This window comes from Leopardus geoffroyi, chromosome A1, assembly GCF_018350155.1.
Source record: "Leopardus geoffroyi isolate Oge1 chromosome A1, O.geoffroyi_Oge1_pat1.0, whole genome shotgun sequence".
Lineage (NCBI taxonomy): Eukaryota > Metazoa > Chordata > Mammalia > Carnivora > Felidae > Leopardus > Leopardus geoffroyi.
Window position 1 is genome coordinate 136,352,869 of NC_059326.1, and position 13,833 is coordinate 136,366,701.

At 41.4% G+C, this 13,833-nt stretch overlaps 1 protein-coding gene across 2 annotated transcripts in view; it reads left to right on the top strand.

Annotated features, from left to right (window-relative positions):
- The window catches only part of MCCC2 (methylcrotonyl-CoA carboxylase subunit 2), a 72,023-nt gene extending 58,869 nt beyond the window's left edge, over nucleotides 1-13,154 (top strand). For both annotated transcript variants that reach the window (XM_045446537.1, XM_045446547.1), the window contains 4 exons: nucleotides 2,355-2,511; nucleotides 3,366-3,480; nucleotides 5,958-6,043; nucleotides 10,856-13,154. In XM_045446537.1, the coding sequence (XP_045302493.1) occupies nucleotides 2,355-2,511; nucleotides 3,366-3,480; nucleotides 5,958-6,043; nucleotides 10,856-10,973 (476 nt within the window). In that variant the 3' untranslated portion in view covers nucleotides 10,974-13,154. The remainder of the gene's footprint in view (nucleotides 1-2,354; nucleotides 2,512-3,365; nucleotides 3,481-5,957; nucleotides 6,044-10,855) is intronic.
- The last annotated feature ends 679 nt before the right edge of the window (nucleotides 13,155-13,833 follow it).

Here is a 13,833-nt window from a genome sequence, read left to right on the forward strand (position 1 = left end):
GAGCCTTTGCAAGAAAAAGGAGTTTGGCTCCTGCTAGTCAGCAGGGCATTAAACAGTCCTGGTGCAAAAACATCTTGATCTGGTGCTTCCCTTAAGTTTATGATAGTTGATTAGATGGATTTTGAGAGGCGTTATGTCCTAACAGCAGCCTGAGAGAGCACTTTGTGGCAAACCTTGTGGAAGGGCAGATAAAAAGAATTCTGAAGCTTCAGGGACCTTGTTTCTAATAATTTGATGGTTTATTAACCACCAGTAAGTTAAACCTTGTTCTTGGAAGTTACACCTACATTTCTGTTCTTTGGTTTTTTGGTTGGATTGGGCGCAGAGTGCAGAGGTTGTGTTTGATTTTGCAATCTTGCATTTGACAGTCCTGTGTGACGTCCATGGAGATACACATACAAAAGGCAGTTGAATAAATCTATTTTTATTATTATTAAATATTTTTTTAACATTTATTTATTTTTGAGAGACAGAGTGTAAGTGGGGAGGGGCAGAGAAAGAGGGAGACACAGAATCTGAAGCAAGCTCCAGGCTCTGAGCTGTCAGCACAGAGCGCGGTATGGGGTCCAAACCTGTGGACCACGAGATCATGACCTGAGCTGAAGTCTGATGCTTAACCGACTGAGCCACTCAGGTGTCTTAGCAGTTCAAAAAATCTTGAACACAGAGGACGTGTGTTGGCTGCATATAAAAATATAGGCATCCTCAGAATATGTAGATGTTATTTAAGACTGTGGGAAGAGATGAGAACAGCCCCGAAAGAAGACAAGAGGGCTCAGGGACAGTCTTTGAGGACAGAACTCTGACTTTTTCCAAAGAGATGAGAGGAGAAGAAGGAAGGGAGCATGATTATGTTGTTTTTTATGCTGGGATGGATTAGGAGAAAGAAAATTGAGGTGGCACAATCTTTTTTTTTTTTTTTTTTTAATGTTTATGGTATTTATTTTGAGAGAGAGAAAGATAGTGAACAGGGGAGGGGCAGAGAGAAAGGGAGACAGAGAATCCCAGGCAGGCTCTGTGCTATCACCTAAGGAGCCTGATGTGGGGCTCAAACTCATGAACTGTGAGATCGTTACCTGAGCCAAGACCAAGAGTCAAACACTTAACTGACTGAGCCACCCATGCACCCCGTGGAATCCTATTTTTGAAGGCAAAATCATCTCCAGGGAATAGAGAAGCGGTGGGGTGCTGGGTGAGGGATGAGAGCTTGAAGGTAGCTGATATTTGAGCTAGCTACTGTGGAATATTTCAGGAAATCAAGACAAGGCAGGAAGAGGTGCTCTGAGCTATTGAGAGGGCCCTGTTCACAGGGGTCCCAGGGAAGCACAGTGTGCCTGGCAAGGATGAGGGCTGTCCTGTCAGTACCACTGTGTCTGCAGCTTGGACAGCTGTCCCATAAAAACTGAATGGAGTCGGATGACTTGATTGCCGGGGACTTGGAAAACAAAAACAGTGACAGCCAGTTAGGCAAGTGAGTGGACGGTTGGGGAGGGAGACGCATGAAGCCTGGCTTGGGTTTTGTGAGGTGAGCAGGAAGGAGTCCAAGGCCTGGAGGGCCCAGTGCAGCTGCAGAGCCGTCTCCCATGGCCAGGAGCTTGAGGAAGCACAGGAATGCTGTAGTTGTCATGAAAAATTCTTCCACCATGCTACTGAGTCACTGGCAGGGGGCTCTTACCATCTTTGAAACATCTATCTTTTTATTTCATCCAAATTTTAAAGCAGTGTTTCAGAAGGAACAGTTTATATATTAAACCAGGTCAGGAAATATGGAAGCCCTTGTAGTTCGGCTTGCTACAGCATTTCGTCCTGAGCTTGCTGTGTCACAGTCCTTCATCACCGACTGCTGTTTGGGGAGAATTTTTGACAGTAAACTCCTGGCATCCTGATCTTGTTTGAGAGCTGTGTGTGCATCCAGATGAACCATTTTAAGGAAAATTTTAGAAGTGATTAGAGCAGTTTTATTTTATCTTTTAAAAAAATTTTTTTTAATGTTTATTTATTTTTGAGAGAGAGAGAGAGTGTGAGTGAGGGAGGGGCAGAGAGAGGGGGAGACACAGAATCCGAAGCAGGCTCCAGGCTCTGAGCTGTCAGCACAGAGCCTGACGCGAGGCTCAAACCCCCGAACCACGAGATCATGACCTGAGCCAAAGTTGAACACTTACCCCACTGAGCCACCCAGGTGCCCCTTATTTTATCTTTTTAAGCAAACTTTTTGAGGGTGTATATTTCACACGTAAATATTTTGTTACAGTGAGAGGCTTTGTAGTAAAATACAGTTTGACAAGATGTTGGATTTGACTTCTGCACATAAATTCCGTTACATCCAGAGGCTCTTTTTCTGTTCTTTTCCTTAGGATTTATGGTTGGTAGAGACTATGAGGCGGAAGGAATTGCCAAGGATGGTGCCAAGATGGTGGCTGCTGTAGCCTGTGCCAATGTGCCTAAGATAACTGTCATCATTGGGGGATCTTATGGGGCCGGAAACTATGGGATGTGTGGCAGAGCATATAGGTAGGTGATTGTCAGGGTTTTCTCTGAAGAAAGAATCACACTTCAAGTATATTTATAAATGGTCAGTTTGTTACAGGTTTATTTGAAACATAGAATGGCATTCACAAATTTTGATCAGTTATACCGTAATTTGTATCATCTGGAGGAGTGAAATGAAATTTAAGACTAAACATGCTACTTGGAAGAAATCCACAATGGGAATCAGGAAATATTTTGTGATGGCTCATAATGTCATAATTTATGTGATGCAGCTAAGGTCTTGCTTTGAGGAAGGTGTGTACTAGACGTAAATATACATAGACTGGAAAAGAAAGTCAGGCTGAAAATCACTGAGCCAGGCTGCCAGCTCAAGAAGTGTGAAGAAGAACAGCTTATTAAACACAAGAAAATAGAAAAGAGGACACAATAAAGAGCGAACATCGTAAAGATAAAAGAATCAGGAAAGCCCAGACTTATTTATTTAAAAAGGTTAACAAATTTGATCGTCTCCTAATAAAACTAAAAAATAAAGCAAAAAGACTTTATATCGGGAATGGAAAACAGGACATAAGCACAGGTCATAAGGGGATATTTTGAATATTTTTATGCCCAATAAGTTGACATGAAATGGACAAATAAAATTTATCAAAACAGACATCAGAATCATGTGGAGAACTTAAAAACCCAACTACACTCAGTACACACCTCTGGAGATTCGTCTGGGGTAGGTTCCAAACGTGATTTTTTAAAAACAATGCCCTTGGAATACACAGCTGGAATGAAGAACCACTAATTTAGGAGGTAATCACAGGCCTGTGAAAACCTCTGTGTTGTACAGTGAATTAATTTGATCATTTTTCTTCCCCCCCTTACAGCCCAAGATTCCTCTACCTGTGGCCAAACGCTCGTGTCTCAGTGATGGGAGGAGAGCAGGCAGCCAATGTGTTGGCCACAGTAGCAAAGGACCAAAGAGCACGTGAAGGGAAACAAGTAAATGCTGTTTTTTCTGTGTCTCTGGGTTTGGCTGAGCCAAGGAGCAGCGTACCCAGAACTCCTCAGTGTTCGCGGGTTAGGGCCTGGCTTCACTTAGAAGATGCTGACTGTCAGCAATTTGGACTTCCATATGCTCTATCTCTCTTGTTAGAGCTACTTTATTGGAGGTTGCTTGTTGTAATTTTTCAGAATTTCCGAGAAAATACTCGAGAAACTCAGACACTGGTCTGAGGCATAAGGATCTTAGGTTCTTAGTCATTTGCAGTTAGTGAGATTTAAATAAATGCGATTTACTTCTTTGATTTTATGACCTAAAGCAGCAGAACTTTGTTTTTTCCAGTTTCTGTCTTAGATTGTCCTTGAGTGGGAGGGCCCGGTCCTTTAATTGAGAATTGAGTAACATTATTATACTGTGCACATATAAATGAAAAATGGAAAGGTCACTGGAAGCTTGATGAAAGGCAAGTCAGCAAGTGGCTGCTTTTAGTTTTCTAAATGTTAATAGTAGGTACTTTTAAGCGATTGTTTTTTAGGCCTTAACAGCAACATCACACAAAAGGTACTGATTGAGTACTCCACAGGGTACAGAGTGCCCAAGCACCTTAGAAGGTTTACATGACTTGGAGAAAATGTGAGGTTCTTGCCCCTTGAGTAGCTGACAGTCTGGGGGCGGACAGCTTATAATCTGAGGGTTGAGTGAACAACAGAATAATTTATTAAGGCAAATTCTTCTTTGCAAGCAGTTGTTGTGAAAATGGATTCTTTTGTTTGTGTCTCAGAGATTCTTCTGAAGTTGTGCATTAATTTTTATTAGTTATACTACTACTTTGCATAAGCCCCGAACCTTAAAATGATTGATGCATGTTCTTGGAACTGTTTACGTGACCTGTTTTATCATAACAGGGCATAACATGGAGGAGGCCCTGCCTTCTAAGGTTCTCATTCCTGCCAGTTAGGATCATCTGGTCAACTGCCTAGCTTGTGGAATGGGGATAAGATAAGCATGAGGGGTGGCTCCTGCCTCCCTGAATGCATCCTACTCATGCTTCACATCCTCAGTTGTCTTTTGCAAGCAGCAGGAATTCTGCAGACTTAAACTGAAGTTTCCTATTCATTTCCGTACTGATGAGTATCCAAGTGAAATGAGAGGTTTACTCTTGTGTTTGTTGTGTGTTTGTGTGTTAGGCATCAGAGGTGTGAAATTCTACCTGATATTTTAAAGACCTATCTTTAACCCTAGCCCAGTATGGTAGTCTTTTATTAAACAGTTGTTCTTTGATTGATATACAAATATATGAATTCATTTATTCTTATGTATGAAAGTATAGGATTTTAGTGGTTCTCTCCCCAAATTCTTGACATATAAGTGATACTAAACTATGAAAGTACATAAAAGAAGGTTGGATTTATTTGAAATAAGTCATTTGTTTTGGTGTGAAATACTTTTTAAGTTGAAAACACTTTCCAGGGTTTCAAAATTGGTTTGCATAAAGATTTTTGCAACTGAATTAATTATCGCTTGTTTCTGGCAATACTGGTGGGCAAGCCATTAAATTTTTAATTAGAGGAAAATATCTCTCAGCTATTTGGGTTTATTCAAGTGGTGGTTGATATTTCACCCATTTAAACTTTAAAATTGTTTTAAATTTGGCTATTTTGAATGAAAATTCCCTATGGGACACCTGGGTGGCTTGGTTGATTAAGCATACGAGTCTTGATTTCGGCTGAGGTCCTGATCTCATGGTCGTGAGATGGAGTCCCACTCTGGGCTCTGTGCCGACAGTGTGGAGCTTCCTTGGGATTCTCTCCCCTTCTCTCTGCCCATACCCACCACTCTCTGTTTCAAAAAACAAACAAAAAAAAAAAAACAAAAAAACCCACAACAATCTCCTACTGGTCCATGTCCAACAGAAGCTGCTAAATGTAAAATTGCCCTTTTGTTACATTTTGTGTAATTCACATCCGTTGTTAGGCCCTGCTAGAATACTCTATCCTCTTGGGTTTGTTTTTGTTTTTGAAGTTTATTTACTTATTTTGAGGGGCGGGGAGGGCAGGGGAGGGACAAAGAGAGAGAGAGAATCCCAAGCAGGATCCGCACTGTCAGCGTGGAGCACATTGCAGGGCTCGATCTCACAAACCATGAAATCACAACCTGAGCCAAAATCAAGAGTTAGATACTCAACCAACTGAGCCACTCAGGTGCCCTGCGATCCCCTTGGTTTTGAACCTTACACTAAACCGCCTCAGGAAGTTGTCTCTGACAAGGGAGATGTAATGGTGGACCAGTTTGGCACTCATGTCTCAGGTGAGATCATGTGTGCTAAAGTATCACTTGTCATCTATATATGTCACTGTGCAGATGGTGGTTGTGACATTATTACTCAAGAAACGGTCACCCCTTTTTTCTTGAGGTTCTCTTGAGTGGATCTGTTGCTTTAGTACAGTGGATTCATTCATGGTCCCTTTTCTTTCAGTTCTCCAGTGCGGATGAAGCAGCTTTAAAAGAGCCAATCATTAAGAAGTTTGAAGAGGAAGGAAACCCTTACTATTCCAGTGCAAGGTGGGAGCCAGGGAAAAACTACCTTCTGATACCTCCTGGTGGGTGCATCGGGGCTGTAAGGGCAGCAGCTTTACAGAGATACAGGCAGTTGGGTTGGTCTGGCCTTTGTAGGAACCAGAAAACAACTTTTGGCCGCACATAATTTTGTATTATTGTCTCTATAATGGGAGTACCTGCTGCGGAAATCCCACCCCTTCTCCCAGGCTGGGCTATGGACCATTACCATTGGTCTGATTCCACAACTCTCCACCATTCTTTCCACCACCACCACCACCCCCCCCCACGCCTTTTTTTTAGTGTTTATTTTATTTTTGAGAGAGAGATAGAGAACACATGAAAAGGGAAGGGGCAGAGAGAGAGGAGAGACACAGGATCAGAGGCAGTCTCCAGGCTCTAAGCTGTCAGCACAGACCTGACACAGGACTTCAACTCACTGTGAACTGCAAGATCATGACCTGAGCCGAAGTCGGCACTTAACCGACTGAGCCACCCAGGCGCCCCCTTCCTTCTTCCACTTCTAAATGAGGTGTCTCGGCCTGCAGGGGCTAAAAAGTTAAGAGTTATAATCCTGGCTGTATCATTTTCAGGAATTCATTCTTTTATAGTTTTCGCTTAAATACGTGCATTCCTGCCATGCCCCTGTCTTTATTTTGTTTTTACTCCTATTTTAAAGATGACTTTGGTTGAACTGTTGAACACGTTTTGGCACTTGATAACGAGTGTGCTTATGCACTGAGGAGGTGATTACTCACAGCCAGGGTCTGCGTGTCAGAACCAAGTAATCACCTCACACACCATTGCAACTCTTGGTTCTGTTTGTTTCTTACAGCCTTTAATGAGGTCATAAATCATCGTGGCCTGCCCGGGCTGCAGACTTGCTGCTGTGTGTGCATTCAGACCTCTGTTTTCAGCAACTTTAATGTTCTTCATTCTGAAGAATAATCTAAGCTTCATATCTTCCTTTTATCCCTTGGGCATATGGAATAAAGAAAATAACTATGTGTGTCTTTTAAAATTAGGTTATGGTGTGATTTGTGTCATTTACTGGGGAAGGCAAACTGGAGAGGAAGGAGAAAAGAAAAAAATTAGAATCCGTTTCAGTCATCAGCACATCTTTTGTGGCGGGTACTGCTCCTGGCACTTTGGGTACAGAGGCCGAACATACTTATTTTCAAGAGCATATAATTACTTTCGAAATGAAAATGGTACCATTTGGCATTTTTAAAAAGCCTATTTCTCTTCTTGTTAATATGTATTTTTGTAAGCCGATTTGCAGGGCTATTTTGTTGTGGGTCATTGATTCATTAAATTAAAATGAAAATATTTTATAGTCTTTGAGACATAAACATGTTCTTGTTACCATCACTTAAACAGACTTAGATAGTAGCCAGTAGAAGCAAAGAGGAAATAGAAAACCCTAAAAAAAGGTTTAAGAGAAAAGAGTAAATGGTAAGCTCACATACAGTTTGTTTTTTTTTTTTTTAATATATGAAATTTATTGTCAAATTGGTTTCCATACAACACCCAGTGCTCATCCCAACAGGTGCCCTCCTCAATACCCATCACCCACCCTCTCCTCCCTCCCACCCCCATCAGCCCACAGTTTGTTCTCAGTTTTTAAGGGTCTCTTATGCTTTGGCTCTCTCCCACTCTAACCTCTTTTTTTTTTTTTTTTTTCCCTTCTCCTCCCCCATCGGTTCCTGTTAAGTTTCTCAGGATCCACATAAGAGTAAACACATATGGTATCTGTCTTTCTCTATATGGCTTATTTCACTTAGCATAACCCTCTCCAGTTCCATCCATGTTGCTACAAAAGGCCATATTTCATTCTTTCTCATTGCCACGTAGTATTCCATTGTGTATATAAACCACAATTTCTTTATCCATTCATCAGTTGATGGACATTTAGGCTCTTTCCATAATTGGGCTGTTGTTGAGAGTGCTGCTATAAACATTGGGGTACAAGTGCCCCTCTGCATCAGCACTCCTGTATCCCTTGGGTAAATTCCTAGCAGTGCTACTGCTGGGTCATAGGGTAGGTCTATTTTTAATTTTTGGAGGAACCTCCACACTGTTTTCCAGAGCGGCTGCACCAATTTGCATTCCCACCAACAGTGCAAGAGGGTTCCCGTTTCTCCACATCCTTTCCAGCATCTGTAGTCTCCTGATTTGTTCATTTTGGCCACTCTGACTGGCGTGAGGTGATATCTGAGTGTGGTTTTGATTTGTATTTCCCTGATGAGGAGCGACGTTGAGCATCTTTTCATGTGCCTGCTGGCCACCTGGATGTCTTCTTGAGAGAAGTGTCTATTCATGTTTTCTGCCCATTTCTTCACTGGATTATTTGTTTTTCGGGTGTGGAGTTTGGTGAGCTCTTTATAGATTTTGGATACTAGCCCTTTGTCCGATATGTCATTTGCAAATATCTTTTCCCGTTCCGTTGGTTGCCTTTTAGTTTTGTTGATTGTTTCCTTTGCTGTGCAGAAGCTTTTTATCTTCATAAGGTCCCAGTAATTCACTTTTGCTTTTAATTCCCTTGCCTTTGGGGATGTGTCGAGTAAGAAATTGCTACAGCTAAGGTCACAGAGGTCTTTTCCTATTTTCTCCTCTAGGGTTTTGATGGTTTCCTGTCTCACATTCAGGTCCTTTATCCATTTTGAGTTTATTTTTGTGAATGGTGTGAGAAAGTGGTCTAGTTTCAACCTTCTGCATGTTGCTGTCCAGTTCTCCCAGCACCATTTGTTAGAGACTGTCTTTTTTCCATTGGATGTTCTTTCCTGCTTTGTCAAAGATGAGTTGGCCATACTTTTGTGGGTCTAGTTCTGGGGTTTCTATTCTATTCCATTGGTCTATGTGTCTGTTTTTGTGCCAATACCATGCTGTCTTGATGATTACAGCTTTGTAGTAGAGGCTAAAGTCTGGGATTGTGATGCCTCCTGCTTTGGTCTTCTTCAAAATTCCTTTGGCTATTCGGGGCCTTTTGTGGTTCCATATGAATTTTAGGATTGTTTGTTCTAGCTTCGAGAAGAATGCTGGTGCAATTTTGATTGGGATTGCATTGAATGTGTTAGATAGCTTTGGGTAGTATTGACATTTTGACAATATTTATTCTTCCAACCCGTGAGCACAGAATGTTTTCCAGTTTCTTTATATCTTCTTCAATTTCCTGCATAAGCTTTCTATAGTTTTCAGCATACAGATCTTTTACATCTTTGGTTAGGTTTATTCCTAGGTATTTTATGCTTCTTGGTGCAATTGGCTCACATACAGTTTCTTGTTTGTTTTTGTTTCTACATCAGATTTTGAGTGAAATGCACAAGGACAGTTGAAATATTAAACTTTGAAAAATAACGTATCTCGTGTGAGCCATTCATTTGTTTTTTAGCCCTGGCTAAGTCATCTCTTGAGAAAGACTGAATCGTTTATTGTTTTCATACTTACATTAGTATTATTATTTTAATAGGCTGTATTCAGGGCAGGGGAGCAAATGGCCCAGATGTATTTATCTCTGGAAACAAATATCAAAAAACACTAAGGTGTTTTTTTGTTGTTGTTGTTAATTCATAGATGCTTAGGCCTTTCTGTTAAAACACTTGGTGGCATGGAGTCAGCAGTTTTCTTTACAAGATGAAAGGATTTTCAAGCCAGTTCATGGCACCTTCCTTGGATTTCATGAATCTCATCCTACCAGTAAACTTGTGCGGTCTGTTTTGGCTCTACCATGGTTGGCTCTGTCTTTTCAGAGACCTCTTTCATTATCTGCTACCGCGGATAATGATGTTCTGTGTTTCTCTCAGTCCTTCATTGTTACGTGTGCAGCATGCCAGTTTCTTCTGCTCAGTTCTTTTTATAATCAAAACTTTTTCAGGCATTTGATTAGGGCCTTTTACCTGGAGCACTCTTGTTAATGACCATCACAAAGCAGGCCTGGCTTCGCTGTGCTTGCTGCGTTATTCTTCTGTTGGCGTCAGAAGGGGGTGTAATCAACTGACCTGGTTACACATGACAGGAGTGGCCTCTTCTTACTGGCTGTTGCTACTTCAGGGTCCCCATTATGAATGTTTTATGAGCAAAGATTTGATTCATGGTCTGTCGATCTAAGTATGGTTTAATAATTGATGCTATTGTCTAGATACTGAAAGCAGTTTGTTTAAAGAAAGCCAAACAGCCACCTACTAATGACCTTTAAAAAACAGTATTTCTCATTCATCTTTTTTGTAAAACAGAGGTTGTCAGTGAAAAAGCAGATTTGTACTTCAGAGTTTCTTTTGAAAGCAGCTTAAAGCTATTACTTTCCTATTGTAGCAAAAGACAAAGAACTTACATTGAAGATACTTTAATAAAATAGTGAAGTTTATTCAGTCGTTTTTGTAGTTTCTTAAAAGTTTGGGAATTTGGGGGAGTACACTTTTTCCAGTAGAGACTTTGGTTTGAGATCATTACCTGGGTTCATGTGTCTCTCCATATTATTAACAGGAACACATCAACTTGTATATTTATGTGGGCAGAAGAACAGGAAACATTTTCCTGAAATAAGTAAAAGTATTTGAAAATCAAGGATTATTTTGTGGTTTCTGGAAGCAGTTCCCCAAACCATAGCTCACTCTGACATTCTTTGAGGGCCTGGGATCAAAGTCCTGTCATTTTTCTTTGGGAAGAATGTAGTTTCAGTTGTGAGAATGTAGTACCCAGAAACTCATTGGTAGATCCCCATGGTACCTGAAGAAAAACCTCAGCATTTCTGGGCATAAATTATATAAATGGTAGTTTGGTGGTAGATTCCTAATAACTTTTGCTTTGTTCTTTTATCAGGCTGTGGGATGATGGGATTATTGATCCCGTGGACACCAGACTGGTCCTGGGTCTCAGTATTAGTGCAGCCCTCAATGCACCAATCCAGAAGACTGACTTCAGCATCTTGAGGATGTAACTGGAGTGTGAAGCATCTTCCATCGGATATGTATCAAAATTGACATACCAGTAGCCTTAAAATTTTAGACTTTTCCAACATGTGGCTATTATGGTAAAATTGTTTTAACACAGTGCATGATACTTTTCTACATTAAACAGAAATCAGTGAAGATATTTATTTGATAAACTTCAATTCCTTGTCTATTTTCTTCGAGAAACTTTTCTGTGGCTCAGCTTTACCACCCATAAAATGAAGAGAATAACTTAAGTTATCCTTTCTAACCCACAAGTAGCATGAAAGTCCCATAACCTATACACTCAAGGTATGTTTGAGATTATTAACAGAAAGTCATTTTTCCTCTGAAATGATTGTTTTGCTGATTACACATGATGATATTTTAACACACACAATTTTTAAAAGCATCAATTACTCGACTTTTTAGCCACTACTCCTTCCCTTAATAGTCACACTTGTTGTCTGCATTTGGGTCTCTCTTTTCTACCCATTCTCTCTCCATCCTTCTCCTCATTGCCTTCCCCTGCCAGTACCCTCTCCAAGGTTTACCTCCATGTTGCTGAAACCAGTGGGTTCTTTTCTGACTTTATCTGACTGAATTCTCTGAAGCATTCAGTGCACTTGAACACTTCCTCCCCGCAGTGCTGGCCTTAGCTTCTAGATCGGAACTTTAGGTTTTCTGCCAACCTCTTTGGCCCTTCTTGGTCTGTCTCCCTTGCCCTGCCCCTGTTCCTCTAGTGATTTCTCTCCTACTCCCTTTACTATTTGTCCTGATTTTTCATTAGCAAAACATGAAAGTATCCCCTTGTTCTTTTTTAAAAAACTGTGGTAAAATACACAGAACATAAAATGTATTGTTTTAACCACTTTTCGGTGTACAGTTCTGTGGCCTTAAGTCCATTCACATGGTTGTGCTACCGTCACCACCATCCATCTCCAGAACTTTTCATCATTCCAAACAGAACGCTGTTATTAAATAGTAACTCCCCATGCCCTCGCTCCCCTCCTCTGGCACTCTGCTCATTCTTTTTTTTTTTTTTTTTTTTAGTTTTTTAGTTTTTTAATGTTTTTATTTGTTTTTGAGAGACAGCGCTCGAGTATGGGAGGGGCAGAGAGAGAGGGAGACAGAATCCGAAGCAGGCTCCAGACTCTGAGCTGTCAGCACAGAGCCTGAAGTGGGGCTCGAACTCACGAACTGTGAGATCATGACCTGAGCCAAAGTCGGACACTCAACCGACTGAGCCACCCAGGCGCCCCTGCTCATTCTTAAATGTGTATGTTACTCATGGTTAGGTTTATTCTCTCTTGGTCATATCAGCCCTTCTTATGGCTTCAGAAGCCATCTAAATGCAGATGATTCCTGTGTCGACATTGTTCTCCCTGAGCTCTAGACCTGTGTATCTTAGGGGTCTACTGGATGTCTGCACTGGTGGTCTTTTAGGAACCTCAGATTCAGGCACCAGGGTCAATTGATTTTGCCTCCTCACTATCTCTTAAATTCCCCATTATCTTTGTCTTTCACTTCCAAAGGCCTTAGAAGTGGTCTACCTGCTTCTAGTCTTAGCTAGTCTTGCGTCTCCATCCCTGTGAGGTAGGATGACCATTCTAAGTGCACACCTGGTCATGCTGCTCCCTTGCTTCAGTGTCTCACGGGTTCCCTGTAGAAGTACTAGACCCCTCATGCCCTCCATGATCGTGACCATCACATCCCCTCTTCTGTCTCATCTCCTTGACTCTTTCCCACACACGGTGCTCCATCTGTTCTAGACTTCTAGCTCCTTGAACCTACACAGTCCTTCCCACTTTAGGGTCCACCACCTAATGTTCCCTCTGCCTGTACTTTCTCTGAAGCACTTACCTTTTGTCTCCATGACTTCTCTGGGCTGGGTTAGACACTATCTGCTCTTGAAAAGCACCAACCATTTTCTCTATCTTAGGTATTTATGAGAAACGTAAATATTTCTTTAATATTGCCTTCCTGCTAGACTGTAAGCTCCCTGAGAGCAAGGATCTCCTGTTTAGCCTGCATCTCCATTCCCTAGCACTTGGAGATGCTCACATGTTTATTGAATGGTTGAAAAAGCCAAATTTTAATTGATGTCCTCAGGCCACATTAAAATTAAGTGACTGATTAAATGATATAATACAACTATCAAATGGTTTCCTAATAAAATTAATATTTCAAACATTGTGCGTGATGTTCATTTTAGGCAGCATTTGTGTATCAGAAGTCAATTTAATTTTTTGTGTAAAGATAAATGTGTAAAGATAAGTGTTGGACTTATTTAAATAAATTTGCACTTTAAATAAGTAAAGATAAGTAGGTTGCATTTTTGGGGCACCAGGTGGCTCAGTCAGTTGAGTGTCTGACTTCGCTCAGGTCATGATCTCTTAGTTCATGAGTTCGAGCCCCACATCGGGCTCTGTGCTGACAGCTCAGAGCCTAGAGCCTGCCTCCAATTCTGTGTCTCCCTCTCTCTCTGCTCCTCCCCCACTCATGCTTTGTCTCTTTCTCACTCTCAAAAACAAATAAACATTAAAAGAATAAAAAAGGAAGTAGGTTGCATTTTCAGAAGGATGTTGGAGGAGGTCCCTGAGAGGATGTGACTGACTGCTGGTTCACCTGCTAACCAGACCCAAGAGCGGGAGGCTCCACAACCCCTCCCCTTTCCTTGGAACATTCGTCCCTCCCTGCGTACTGTTCCTGTAGTGACCGTCCTTTCAAGAACACAGCCTTGAGAGACAGGTGTTGTTGAGAGCATCTGAACCCAATTAAGGCCTCTTTATAAACAAGACTTCTTTACAACGTCTCCGCACGTTGGTGTGGAGACGCCCTGGTATTGTGATGGGTGCTGACCACCCC